General features: G+C 41.7%; 1 protein-coding gene across 3 annotated transcripts in view; it reads left to right on the plus strand.

Annotated features, from left to right (window-relative positions):
* Positions 1-14,644, plus strand: part of DDR2 (discoidin domain receptor tyrosine kinase 2) — a 238,348-nt gene that overhangs the window by 117,290 nt on the left and 106,414 nt on the right. The window contains exons 1-2 of one of the 3 annotated variants that reach the window (XM_049881089.1): positions 3,814-4,286; positions 9,483-9,591. In XM_049881089.1, the coding sequence (XP_049737046.1) occupies positions 4,275-4,286; positions 9,483-9,591 (121 nt within the window). In that variant the 5' untranslated portion in view covers positions 3,814-4,274. Of the gene's footprint in view, positions 1-3,813; positions 4,287-9,482; positions 9,592-10,224; positions 13,547-14,644 lie in introns of those variants that run through there. The other 2 variants (XM_049881091.1, XM_049881090.1) reach the window with 2 other exon arrangements.

Genomic DNA, 14,644 nt, shown 5'->3' on the forward strand with positions numbered 1-14,644 from the left:
GCATCACTCATGGGAACTACCTGGAAAAGTTTAGTGTTGTGTCCTAAGCAAGGCATTTGTATTGTGGTTACTGTCTACTTTACTACCACGTAAATGTCCTATCAACCGAACTACAAGTATTCTTCTGAACACCTATTAAGTAGCTGCTACGTGGGGTCTCCAAGAGTCAGAATGAGTCTACTCGATGGCAACTAACGACAGCAACAGGTGATACAAAACTAAGGATATGGATGGGGGAGGCATGCTTTTGCCCCTAAAGAACTTTCAAATTTATTCAGGAGGCAATGCCTAACACAATAGCAGTAAAATAGAAACACAAACGAAGGCTAACCTTTATGATTCAGGCATTGTTCTCGGTGCTTGATGTGTGTTAGTTCATTTCCTCCTCACGCATTGCTACGGCACAGGTATCATCTTCACCCTCATTTTTCAGGTGAGGAAACAGAGGCACTAAGGTTCAGGTGTGTGCCCAGGTCTACACAGCTGGTGAGGGGTGGAGAGGGGACTCACACCCAGCCTGTCTTGCTACAGAATCTATGTTGGTGACCACCAGGGTGTCCTGCTTCTAATGCCCATACTCCTATTTGGTGGTTAATTACTGTCAAGGTGTTGATGTATTTGAGCTTCACAGAGTGGTTGGCAGGGCAGTGATTAGAAACTGCAGCTGAGTGGGAGTAGCAGGGTGGGGGTGGGGGATAAGAGTTCAGTGCGTGTCTCTTCCACTGGGTGATCTTGGGAAAGCCACCCATCTCCCTCAGACTTCAGTCCTTGTTTATACAAAAGGAGGGCACTAGAAAGGTTATTTAGAAAGTTTCTTTCACCTCTAAATGCCTTTAGCCTCTATTTTTCAAATGAAACAGTTGAGGCTTAGAAGAGTGAAACCTAGCTAGTAAGGAATTGATAGCTGCCATCCTGGAGTCCAGGCTTGTCTTTCTAGTACATAAGACAGTATTTAGTTATTTACCAAATGAACGGGCTAGAACACAAGTCTTGCGTTTACTGGGAGGAGAAATGAGTGTGATCTCCAGTGGTCTGAGCACCTTTATAAAGAAGAGACTAGTTCTCTAGGTTCTGCCACGGCAGAGAGGAGAAGGAAAGGTACTCGCTGCAGGGAATAAAGGGTTGGCAAAGGCTTGAAGGTAAGATGGATGAAGAATGGTGGATCGATTACTCGGTACATATATAATATTTCTTTTTACCCTTATCAGCTGTTTCATCCAGTATTATTTCTACCCTGGGAGTGGGATAGTTTAGTAAAGTCATCGATGCAGTCATTCAACAAACATTTATTAAGCATTGCTCTTTTTTTATGACAGCTTTGTTGAGGTATATATCTTACATACCATAAAATTCCCCTTTTAAAAGCATACAATTCAGTGCTTTTTGGTAGATTCACAGACTTGTGTAACCGGCACTGCTACAGAATGCCAGAACATTTCCATCACCTCCAAAAGAAACCCCATACCCATTAGCAGAAGCTCCCCATCCCCACCTTCCCCCAGACCCTGGCAGCCACTAGTTTGCTTTCTATCTTTATGGATTTGCCTGCTTTGAACATTTCATGTAAGTGGAATCTTACAAGATGTGGCCTTTTGTGACTGGCTTCTTTCAGCCAGCATAATGTTTTCAAGTCGTATCCATGTTGTCACCTGTGTCAGTAGTTCATTTGTTTTTAGGACCGAATGATATTCCGTTGTATGTATATACCCCAGATTGTTTATCCGTTCATCAGTTGCTGGGCATCTTGGCTGTTTTCACTTTTTGACTGCTATGGCCAATGCTGCTCTGATCTTTCACGTACAAGTTTCTGTGCAAATGTATGGTTTAGGTTCTCTTGGGTAGATGCCTAGGAGTGGAATTGTTGGGAAAGAAAACGAGAGAGGCTGGTTGGGAGAGATGCTCAAGCCTAGGGTAATTTTCAGCTGTTTTGAAGTCAGAGTTGGGAATAAGACATCTACATGAAGAACCAGGGACTGCTAGAGCTCAGCAAAGGGAAATGATTTCTCCAAGGTCTTAGCAGGCAGGCCTAGGGATGCAGGATTGTAGAGCTTCCAAGAGATCATTTTGTATTTGGAAAATGCTCTGCCTTCCTTTGTATTTACTGTCCTTATTACTCCCAGTAATTACATGAAAGCGTTAGATTTGACATCCCTAGCGCTTATAATATAGAAAGGATAATAGGTGCCTGATGTCAATAGGCATTGTTCTGTGATGCCATTCAGCCCCTGGAGGAGGTGGGGCATGGGTTGGTCTTCTGTGACAGTATTTTTACTCAGCCGCCTCTCCTCTTCCTGGCAGCAGAGTAAGAGAATGAGATAGCTATCTGGCTCTTTCCCCCCTCCACCATTTTTGCAAACTCAGGAGCCTTGGTAGCCCAGGGGCTAAGCCCTCCACTGCTAACCAAAATGTTGGTAGTTGAAACCCACCCAGCTGCTTGTGGGAGAAAGACCTGGTGATTTGTGTGCATAAAGATTGTTGTTGTTGTCAGGTGCTGGCAAGTCAGTTCTGACTCACAGCAACCTGGCCCTCTCTGCCTTCCCAAGCATGATGTCCTTTTCTATGGACTGGTCCCTCCTGATAATATGTCCAAAGTACATGAGAGGAAGTCTCATCATCCTTGCTTCCAAGGAGCACTCTGGCTGTACTTCTTCCAAGACAGCTTTATTATTCTTTTGGCAGTCCGTGGTATATTCAATATTCTTCTCCAACATCGTAATTCAAAGGCATCAATTCTTCTTCGGTCTTCCTTATTCATTGTCCAGCTTTCCAATGCACATGAGGCAATTGAAAACACCATGGCTTGGGTCAGGCGAACCTTTGTCCTCAAAGTGACATCTTTGCTTTTCAACACTTTAAGGAGGTCTTTTGCAGCAGATTTGTCCAATGCAATACATGGTTTGATTTCTTGACCGCTGCTTCCATGGGCATTGATTGTGGATCCAAGTAAAATGAAATCCTCGACAACCTCAATCTTTTCTCCATTTGCCATGCTTATTGGTCCAGTTGTGAGGACTTTTGTTTTCTTTATGTTGAGGTGTAATCTGTACTGAAGGCTGTGCTCTTTGATCTTCATCAGTAAGTGCTTCAAGCCCTCTTCACTTTCAGCAAGCAAGGTTGTGTCATCTGCATAACGCAGGTAGTTAATGACTCTTCCTCTAATCCTGATGCCACATTCCACTTCATATAGTCCAGCTTCTTGGATTATTTGCTCAGCACAGACTGAATAACTATGCTGAAAGGATAAAACCCTGACACACACCTTTCCTGATTTTCAACCACGCAGTATCCCCTTGTTCTGTTTGAATGACTGACTGCCTCTTGTAAAGATTGCAGCCTAGGAAACCGTATGGGGCGGTTCTACTCTTGATGGCCTCTAACAACAACAGCTTCTCCAGGTTACAGATGAAAAGAACAAGGTAGAGGGAAGCACAGTGCTCTTCTAACCCAGGCAGGAGCAGAGTCTGCTGCTTCATTGCCCTCTGAGCAACGTGGGTTACCCCAGGTCAGTTGAGGCACAGCCTGAGTGCTCAAACACTTACCAGTTAGGCCATTCTGGGCTTTTGTCTTAGTACTGAGGGGTTAAGTATTGAGAAGCACGAGGCTGGGATTCCCAGAGGAAAGAGGGGAATGAGGAAGGCCTCAACAAATCCTTGAGAATTAAGATAAAACACGAGGATGTTTGGGACGGCTCTGTTATTTGTGTGTGAATGTGTGTCTTTGGAGCCTGCCTCTGCCAAAACCAAGCTCATTTCTGCATATTTGTTTGCTGAATATTAAATACTCCCAAGATTGCTCTTCATGTTTTGTTGAAATAAAAATGACTCAGCAGAGAGAAAAAACAAGACTCGAAGGCCCTGAATGGCCGCTGAATGGCCTTTGAATTAAAATATATGGCCCGAAAGCCTGCAGGGTTTTCTCTCCCCCATCGAGCACTAATCTTCAACACACAAACAGCAAGCACCACACACCCTTCCTGCGCACACCACACATTGTCCGCCTGACCCAACTTGACCCAAGACCCTTTATCCCACTTCCCCTGCCCATTCCAGCTTTTTCAGGGCCTCACCCCTTCCTGGAGGGCAGACCTATCTGGGTTTAGGTGGAGGGGACTGGGCTGCAGACAAGAGCTGCAGGAAGTGCAGAAGGGCTGGCACTTCCTCTTTGGCCTGCATAACAAGGTTAATGGGAAGATCCCTGAGAGAAATTTGTGAATTTTTATCCTTCAGCAAAGCGGTGGTTACCTCTGATTGTCCCTGGATTTTGGACCTTGGAAGATGGACCATCTGGTGAGAATGGCCTCCTGCCAAAGCAGATGTGCCCTGCTTGTGCCTAAGCTGTATTCCTGAAAAGCTGGGTATAAACTGGATTTGGGTATATTGAGTCATATTTTGAATGTACTGGGAGGATTTGCTGTTCAGAGAAATCCAGTACGGCATCTTCTTGTAAAGTGAAGAATTATTTTTTAACGTGGGTAATCATTCAATGATTTGTGAGTTTGGGAAGTAGAAGGAGCATTTTTGTATACTGAATGTTATTTTAAACGTACTGTGTGGAAACTTACTATTCAAATGTGCCCGGCACTAAATCTTTTTGTAAAGACTTATTTGGTAATGTGGATAAACATTCTATGATTTATGAGTTTGGTAAGTTCAGGCATTCCTTAAAGTGGGATGCATCTCTAGGTTCACTTCAGACAAAAGATGTTTTTTTGCTAATATTCAGACTTGGGTAAAAGAGGGCCTCTATCATCTATGAATTATGGTCACTCTAAAAGGGGTCTGGTAGGAACAGAGATACTCAAACTTTCCATTTTATTAGAGTAAAATATTCCAGAGGTGGCTTGCCCTGCTTACTTTCCATATCATCACAGGAGTAGAAATGATGGTGCTAATTTTTCCAAAGAAATGAGTTGACTTTTATGGCTACATTTATGAAAGTGTTTCTCTTTACATCTAAATCTATTGTCTATCCATCCATCCGTCCAGCCGTCCAGCCATCTATTATCTTCTATGTATCCACCCATCCACCCGCCCACCTGCCCACCCACCTGCCCATCCATCCATCCATCCGCCCATCCATCCATCTGCCCATCCATCCATCCATCAATCCATCCATCCACCTCAATCACCCACTCATCCACCCACCATCCGTCTGCCTACCTACCATCACTATAGAGCTGAATACACACTCTTTCCATATATAGAGAATGTATTCAGTTCTATAGCAAAAAATAGACATTGCAGTAGGGCTCATGTATTGTTTCACCCGGTGTGAAGGCCTGGGCTATGCTGCAGGATGACTGAAAGTGTGAGCTAGGTAAAAGACCTTAAACCCTGCCTGCCCTTTCTCACTCAGCAGCTCAAAAGTCATTTCAGCATTTGTCTGTATCCCTGCTTACCATCCCATTTGAGCAATGGAATGAAACATGTTACTTGGGAAATGGTCTGACTTTTTCAGGCAGTTGGAAAAGATGACTGTGGTGTGTCCATGGGTGTGTATCACCTAGAGCTACAGGAGACACAAGACTGATCAGGAACAAGTGCTACCTGTGTGAGCCCTCATGGAAGGGGACAGTGTTGGGTAGAGTGTGCTGATGACTTGCTCTTTTACCATGACGTGGCCTTAACTAAGTTTCAGAGAGAGGTTTTGGGAAGTTCACTCACGTTCCTATTATCTTATTTCATAGAGATAACTTGTAAGGAGTTGGACCTGTCAGGCTGTTTTTCTCCTTCCTGGAGAGGTGTTCATTTCTAGTTGATGCTGCCAATCTCCTATTCGCCTGACCGTCTATTTGATGTCCTGGTTTCCCTGGCTGCTTTGATCCCTGGTCTATCCAGGCCGTGGGGTGGGTGGTCCTCAGATGGAGAGTCCGCCATTCCTTCTGGGGTCTGGGAGGGAGTTTCTGAGCCATGGGTTTATCCAGAGACAATTTGGAGTGTTCATTCAGAATCTTGGCAGGATTGTGATTGTTAAGAGGAAACTGTGTTCTTTACCACAAAGGACTTATTGTCTCTGAGCCACATATCCGTTGATGTTCCTTGGAAAACCTTGGGCTGTGGGAGAAGAAACATTGGCCTTTGAGTCAGAGGAACTGGAATTAAGTCTCTTTCTAGCTCTGTGTGTCTTTCTTGGCCTCTTTCTAGTTTTCTGACCCAAGAAAGTTAGTCAGTCTCATTTTTGCTACAGCAAGATAAGCAAGATCCCTGGCCTCAAATGACTCATGGCCTGGTTGAGAGACAGAGAAAGAAGTGAACTGTAATTCAGTATGATGAATGGGAGACCATAGCCAGTCCAGGTAAATCTGCGTAGGTTGTGGGTGAGATGTCTTAAGGTTTACTTTCCTACCTTGTAAAAGAGGGATGAAATCACTCTACACAGGGTAATTGTAAGGCTCAATGATGTAATATATTTGAAAGAATTTGGCAGATTGCAAAGAGTTCTAAAAAAGAAAAGTAATATATACATAGCTGTCCTCAAGTGTTTTCTGCTTCCACCCTACTCACTTACGATGCACTAATCAATAATTGAAGCCCTGACAGCACGGTTGTTAAGCACTCGGCTACTAACCAAAAGGTCGGCAGTTTGAATCCACCAGCTGCTCCTTGGAAACCCTATGGGGCTGTTCTACTCTGTCCTATAGGGTGGCTGGGAGTCGGAATCGACTTGACAGCAATGGGGTACATCATAGGGTATAGTTAAATCATCTGCCAATTTATAAATCCAAGGACAGAGTATACAGTATCCATTTCCTTACATTGTTGCCAAACTTTGTATCATCACACTTCAAAATTTTGCTCATCTGATGGATAGAATTGACAGCTAACTATTTCTTTAAGGTGCATTTTTCTGATTATTAGTAAGGTCAAGCACTTTTACACATTTACTGGCATTATACTGTCACTAGAAAGAATACTGTCTCCTCTGTTAAATATTTATTTACTTGACCATTTTTCTAGAGGCTTTTGAGAAGTGATTTATAAAAGTTCTCTATACATACTGAAAATCATACTTTCATTATAGAATTTCAAATATTTATCTCAGCCTGTTTCTTGTCTAAGTTTGCTTTTGGCATCTTTTGTCTCAAAGATGTTTTTAATTTTGATGCAAAACTTTCACTTTTTTCATTTACTGGTTTTGCTTTCTACGTCTTACTTATGAAGACCTTCTTCATCTTTAGTGCATAACAAATTCTCTGGTATCTTCTTCCTTACATACATTTATAGTTCTAGTTTTACATTCTGGGCTCTTTATTTTTGTGAATTGTGTGAGGTATGGCTATACCTTTATTTATTTTTGAAAAGGCTATTGAGTCATTGGGAACTTCTTTCTTAATTTTAAATGCCCGTTGTATTATGTGAATTGACTCGATGGCAACGGGTTTTGGTTTTGTATCATATAGTGGAGCCCTAGTGGTGCAGTGGTTAAGAGCTACAGCTGCTAACCAAAAGGTTAGCAGTTCGAATTCACCAGCTGCTCCTTGGAAACCCTATGGGGCAGTTCTGCCCTGTCCCATAGGGTCACTACGAGTCGGAATTGCCTTGACGGCGACAGTTTTTTTTTTTTTTTTTTAAATCGTATAGTAAATTCCCACTTAGACACAAGTCTTTTCTGGGTTATTTGTTCTGTGCCAATCTACTTCTGTGCCAATCTCACACTCACAGAGGGCTTTCTTGCCCACCTTACTTAAAACAGCTTTCATTCACTATCACATTACTCTTTTATTTTTTTCATATCACATGTCTCTAAAATTCCTGTGTACCTACTTCTTGACTTGTATAAGTTCCGTGATAACAGGGACCTTCTTTGCCTTTTCTACTGATGGATTTTACTCCTGGAATAGCATCTAATAGACACTTATACAATAGTTGCTCCGCAATAGGCTCCTCTTGGTTGTGATAGTTTCTCACGCTTTCCTTGCTTTTGATCATCTTAATAGTTTTGAGGATTACTGATCAGCTATTTTGTAGACTATCTCACTGTTGGGATTTGTCTGATGTTTTTCTTTTGATTGAAAACAAAAACCTCTTGCCGTTGAGTGGATTCTGACTCATAGTGACCCCACAGGACAGAGTAGAACTGCCTCATAGGGTTTCCAAGGAGCAGCTGGTGGATTTGAACTACTAGCCTTTTGGCTAGCAGCCAAGCTCTTAACTACTGCACCAGACAGGGACAGTAGGTGTTGAGGAGGAAAACTACAAGAGGTAAAGTATCATTCTTATCATATCAAATCAAGGTGATTTATCGCTGTCGATGGTAATCTTATCACCTGGTTTGAGGTAGTGTTTGTCAGATATCTCCACTGGAAAGTTATTCTTTTTTTCCTCCATTTTCATGCTACACTCTTTGGAATAAAGTCACAATGCAGTCTATACTTGAATAGAAAGTTATACACCATCTCCTCAAGAGTGGAATACCCACATAAATGATTCTTAATCCTGCATGGGAGATTTGTCTAGTCTTTCCCATTTCTTTATTTATTCAATCATTTATTTATATCAGTATGACTTATGAATATTTATTCTATACTTTGGATTATAATCCAATACTACTTAGTTTATTATTTTGTTGCTCAAATTGTTCCAGCTTTGGCCATTGGGAGCTTTTCTGGTTGGCTCCTGCATCCCCTTTACATACCTCCATTGTTGTGTATGTTTGTGTGTGTCCGTTTAACTTTTGTATCACTACCACATGCTCCAGGTTCATCTTGTATATTTCCTGTCCCAGCCTTAGAATCAGTCATTTCTCCAAGGAGCACAGGCTCCTTTTATTGGAGAATGGTATTAGAAACCAATATCCGGGTACTAGGTGTGCTTGTTGCTACTGAGATGTTGTTGCTTCTAGGTCCTCTTAGCTGTCAGAGCAAGGAGTTATGTGTGGGCACTAACCCGTGTTTATATATATATATATATATCTATAAATATTTATGTATCTCTATTAAGCTAAACATGAGTTCATACTGATGTCTACAACTCTAACCCATTACCACATGAATTATCCTGGGGAAACTTTTAAAAATACAGAATCCCAGGCACCACTCCAGAGCTAGTAAGTCAGGATAAATATTAAACTTACATCTTTTGAAAGGCAAACACGTTCAAATTACTGAATGTTTTCTCGGTTTAACATTGGGGTCAATATCAAAATTGTGATAATATCAGTTAAAAAACAAAAAAATATCAGTTAAGATGATAAATATGCATTTTACCTAATCACAATTTGGATATTTATCTTAGCAAAATTTGTCACTTGACTATAGTTATGTTAATTTCAATTCTATGAGTCTATGATTGAATAGAGTTTGAAATTCTTATATTAGATGATACCAGATGCCCCATTTAACTTCTGATGTCTATGATTCAAAAACCTAAATATAGAAATAAGCACTGTGAGAACACAAAATTAACTGTGCAAATCCTATTCATTCATGTTGGTGGTATCTATCTGCCTCACTCTTTCCTCTCCTTCTCTCTGGTGGGCTGCAGGTTCCAGTTCCATCACCATCTTCTGAGATGACCCCGATTCCCAGAATGCCCTTGGTGCTGCTCCTGCTGCTGCCTATCTTGAGTTCTGCAAAAGCACAGGTTAACCCAGGTAACACAGCCATTGCACAGCTTCATGTCAGAACACCAGCTGCAAGCTCAAGCCCATCAGTGTTCACCTTGCTAAGTGCCCCACCAATGGGGTCCAGAGGGTCCTTTTTTTTTTTTAACCTCTATGGTGAAACATGGCTAAAACTAGGAATAGAAATGAATATATTTTCTCTCTGTATATTACATATTGACTATTGAGGATGGGCTTCTGACATAGAATAGAATAAGAGGAAAAATTTTTTAAAAAATGGGAGGTGGCACAGTGAGAAAGAAGCAATAATTTGCTTCTGCATCTTCTGGAAAAAATAGAAGGAGAGAATTTTTTGACGCCTTGGAGAACTTCTGCAGGTTGCTCTTTCAGTTGTTTCTGGTGGGCTTACTCTGATGTTCCGTTATGCTTTTGCCACCCTGGGCTTGTGGGACCTCAGGCGGGTGGTTCCCTGTAGCACATGGCCATGCTCAAAAAATAGATATGTTAGGAGTCTCTTAGGCCAATTTTTAGAAAAAAATTGTGCTTTAGGTAAAAATTTACAGCTCAAGCTAATTTCTCAAAGAAAAATTTATACACATATTGTTATGTGACAGTAATTGCAATTTCTATAATGTGACAGTATATTCCCCCTTTCTGCCCTAGGATTCTCATGTCGATCCAACCAGCTTCTGTCCTCTCCTGCCCTCTCATCCTGCCTCTGGACAGGAGCTGCCCATTTGGTCTCATGTATCTGCTTGAACTAGGAAGTACACTCTTCATGAGCATTATTTCATGTTTTATAGCCCAGTCTAATCTTTGTCTGAAGAGTGGGTTTCAGGAATAGTTTTAGTTCCGGGTTAACAGAGTGTCTGGGGGCCATGGCTTTGGGTGTTTCTCCAGTCTCAGTCAGTCTGTTAAGTCTGGTCTTTTTATGTGAATTTGAGTTCGGCCCTATACATTTCTCCTCCTCCCTCAGGGCCTCTCTGTTGTGTTCCCTGTCAGGGCGGTCATTGGTGGTAGCTGGGCACCATCTAGTTCTGCTGGTCTTAGGCTGATGGGAGTCTCTGGTTTATGTGGCCCTTTTGTCTCTTTGGCTAATATTTTCCTTATGTTTTTGGTGTTCTTCATTCTCCTCTGCTCCAACTGAGCTGGGACCAACTGATGCATCTTAGATGGCTGCTTGCACAGGCGAATTTTTTAGAAATACGTGTAGTTTAAAAATTTTAAATTGAGGTATAAAGTTGTATCACTTGTCTGTTACCACATTAATGCTGCTCAACAACCTCTTCAAAACTCAGTGCCTTAAAAGAAGCATTTATTTTGCTCATGAGCCTGTAGGTTCATGATTTAGATTGGGTTGATCATTTAGACTGTTCTTCTGGGTTTACTCACGTATCTGGGGGTATGCTGGCTATTGGCTCATCCATGATGGCCTTGGCTCTGACGACTGGGGCGACTGTTTCATCCTCCAGTAGACTAGCCCGGTCACGTTCTCACGGAAATTGCAAAGGAACAAGAGTAGAAGCAGAAACATACAAGTCTTTTTCAGGTTACTGCTTGAGTCATGTTTGCTAAAATCTCATTGGTCAAAGCAAGTCGTACAGCCAAGCCCAGGTTGGCATGCCAGGTTGTTGTTAACCTGAAAATCCTTGGATTTTAAATAAATTATGCCTCACTAACACATAACCAGAGAACATTGTGTATGGCAGAGTTACATCATGCATACATTTAACTTAAGTACTGTCAAAAAATAAACAACTCAGAGCACCATTAGTGTTAGCAGGTTTAATAGACAATTTGCAATTGAGCAACACATATTTACCCAGTAAATGAATGTTTCAGTTAATGAGGATTCTTAAAGTGCTTATATACAAAGTTATTAGGAACTTTTGAACAAAATTTCTAATTGGTTGACTTTTATGTAACTTTGCAATACAGTTACAGGACAACCACAAGATCAGTGAGTCTTGATTACAAGACCCTCGAAGTTTTGAAAATTGGATATGCTTATTAATTTTGACTGTTTTCTGAAAGAACAAGTTTTAAGTAAAAGTTTATGAATAATGAAACCAGGCTTTCCGTTTTCAGTGGGCCTGGTCACCTAGAAACAATTATGTGAAATAAACAAGCTACTTCTAAAGGTTAGTTTACAGCATACCTAAAAGCTTATTTGTTACAGTGCATAGATTTTTAACAATATTTAACAAGATTACCTTGAGTGTCGTGGGTAAGAGAACACTTTATGTTTTCATAATGCAAAACTTGTATTTTTTTTACAGTACCAATTTTAAAAAACCTAATTCTTAGGATTGTTGTTGTCCTTGTTAGTTGCCATCAAGTCAATTCTGATTCACAGTGACCCAATGTGGGCAGAATAGAACTGCTCCATAGTGTTTTCAAGTCTGTGATCTTTCGGAAGCAGATGGCAAGGCTTGTTTTCCAAGGTGCCTCTGGGTGGGTTTGAACCGCCAACCTTACAGCTAGTAGTCAAGTGCTTAACCATTTGTTCTACCCAGGGCGGGATTCCATAGAGACAGAGTGGGAGGGTATAAAAAAATTATACAGTAAAGGCCTGGATATAAAGAAGGGTAAAGAATTGAGTTTTCTCTCCCAATTTGCTACAGATATAAATACAAAAAAGTATATGTAAGTGTTCACTCTGATGAGTTTTACAAACTGAGTGCATCCATATAAGCAATACCCAGATAAAGATACAAAACTTCACCAGTGAGACAGGGACCCCACAGTACTGCATTCTTTACCTGGCTTCCTCCCCTACAGTGTCGTATTGCAAAATCCTTTCCTTTGCTGGGCACCACTCCCTGCTGGCTTTGCAATTGAATCCTGCTTTTGCTTGGAGGTTATATGTAAACCCCATCGTGCCTACATAGTACTATTAAGAATGTTGCTAACCTAACTTTTATGAATTCCCTACCGTAAACCCCGTTAAAAGTAACCTGCCTGCCCGCCCTTGGGGAGCAGTCTTGGCAGCAGCAGCTCCCACTGGCTCCTTTTCCTTGTACAATGAGATAAAGGTGCCTTTCCTGTTCTCCCACCTCGGTCTCTTGTTTATTGGCCAATATGAGTCATGCCAAAGAAGAACCTGGGGTTTCCACCTGGTAACATGTCTAGCGAGCCAGCCACAAGCCATCTGCTCAGTTCCTGAGGCAGATCAGAAAACAGACTGGTCCTGATGTCTGCCACCACCAGGAGATTTCTCCTGTAGAACTTGGAACAGCTTTAAAAGCTTATGCCCCCCCAGGACCCAAAAGATGGCTCTGCGAGAGACACGAAATGCACCTGGGTTGTTTAGTAAGTGCCTAGGTAAGGCCTTAGAAGAGCCCCAAGAAGCAAGAGAAATAGATCATTGAATGCATTAGGAATCTGAGGTTATTTGGTAAGTAACATGGTAATTCTTAGGTAAGGCATTAGAAAAGTACCAAAAAGCAGGAGAAATTGACCGTTGAGAGCTTTAGGGATCCCAAGTTATTTGGTAAATAACAGGGTAATTCCTAGGTAAGGCCTTATAAGAGTCCCAGGAAGCAGGAGGAATTGACCACTGAGGGTATAAAAGGCTCAGGTACCTGTTACATTGGTGCACCGGATTAGGTTGTGTGAGTGTGTAAGTGTGTGTATCCAGAGAATGGGAAATGTTCAAGGGATCCCAGAATGTGGCCTGCTAAGATGTAGCCTTAAGAACTGGGAACAGAGACTTGGACAGACATGGTGCTGGCAGCATGCTTGTCCCTTTCCTACTTTTGCCTCTTTAAATATATGCCGAATAAAACCTTTCTTTTTGCATTACTAAACTTTGTGGTGTTTTCACCCTGTAAGAGTTAATGGTGTAGTTGCTGCAGGGATTCTAAAACCTTGAATCCAGTCGACCTCGAGGAGACCTGGACTGCGGAGCAGAAGCTGACAAAAAGAGAGGTCCTTTCTTCTGGACCCAAGCATTCGCACTCCACGTCCCTTTGACACTGACAGGGTGAGTGATTTTGGAAAATGAGTCTTTGCTTATTATATTTGTTCTTTTTCTCATGTTTTCTTAAGTTTTGTTCGGCATATTTGTTTGAAAAACTGGTTGTTTAATTAAGGAGAATCTTTCTTAGATTTTTGCTTGATCATTTGTTTAAGAGTGATATCTAATAACTCTTGGTGAAGTGCAGTTTAGGTCTGAATTTGGGCGTTTGGAACATTAAAGTGGTAACGCGATTTTCAAAGAGCTCTGAGCCACTGTAAGCTGAAAAAATTTAGGCACGGGCCGACAAGTGAAAGCCATTAGGGTGATTGCTGGCAGTCAATATGAGACTCCTGTGATGGGATAAAGTGGTCTCAGAAAGGCTAAAGGACTAGGCTGCCTGCCACCCACAAACAAACTCTTGTGCAATGAAGTTACACATTGATCTAAGCAAAACACCTTCCAAACCCTGTGGCATTCCTTGTTAGGGTCCTTTTTGTGACTCAGAGAAAACCTGGAAAATAGTGCTCTGTTTTACTAAATTCTCAGGGGGAGGTAGCGGCTTCTGACCTGTGTTACGAAATTTGCAGGGAGAAGTGGCAGCTTCATACCTGTTTTATGATACAGTTTCTCAGTAAAGAATCACAACATTGAAATTAAAATCATCAGTAGCTACTTTCAAGTTACTTTCCGATTGGAAGAACTAGTATATTTAAGGTCTAAAATAAGAGACTGTCTAGCCAGCAGAACGAATTAAGTTCAAAAAGAAGGAAACCAAAAGCTAAGTTCAAAAAGAAACAAACCTAAAACTTGAACATTTGTTGTTGTTCGGTGCCCTTGCGTTGATTCCGACCCATAGTGACCCTATGCACAACAGAGTGAAACACTGCCCAGTCCTGCATCATCCTCACAATTGTTGCTATGCTTTTAGCCCATTGTTGCAGCCACTGTATCAATCCGTCTCATTGAAGGTCTTCCTCATTTTGGCTGACCCTCTACTTTACCAAGCGTGATGTCCTTCTCCAGGAACTGATCCCTCCTGATAACATGTCCAAAGTATGTGAGATGCAGTCTCACCATCCTTGCTTCTAAGGAGCATTCTGGTTGTACTTCTTCCGAGGCAAA

Source organism: Elephas maximus, chromosome 3 (assembly GCF_024166365.1).
Source record: "Elephas maximus indicus isolate mEleMax1 chromosome 3, mEleMax1 primary haplotype, whole genome shotgun sequence".
In the NCBI taxonomy this organism is placed as follows: Eukaryota; Metazoa; Chordata; class Mammalia; order Proboscidea; family Elephantidae; genus Elephas; species Elephas maximus.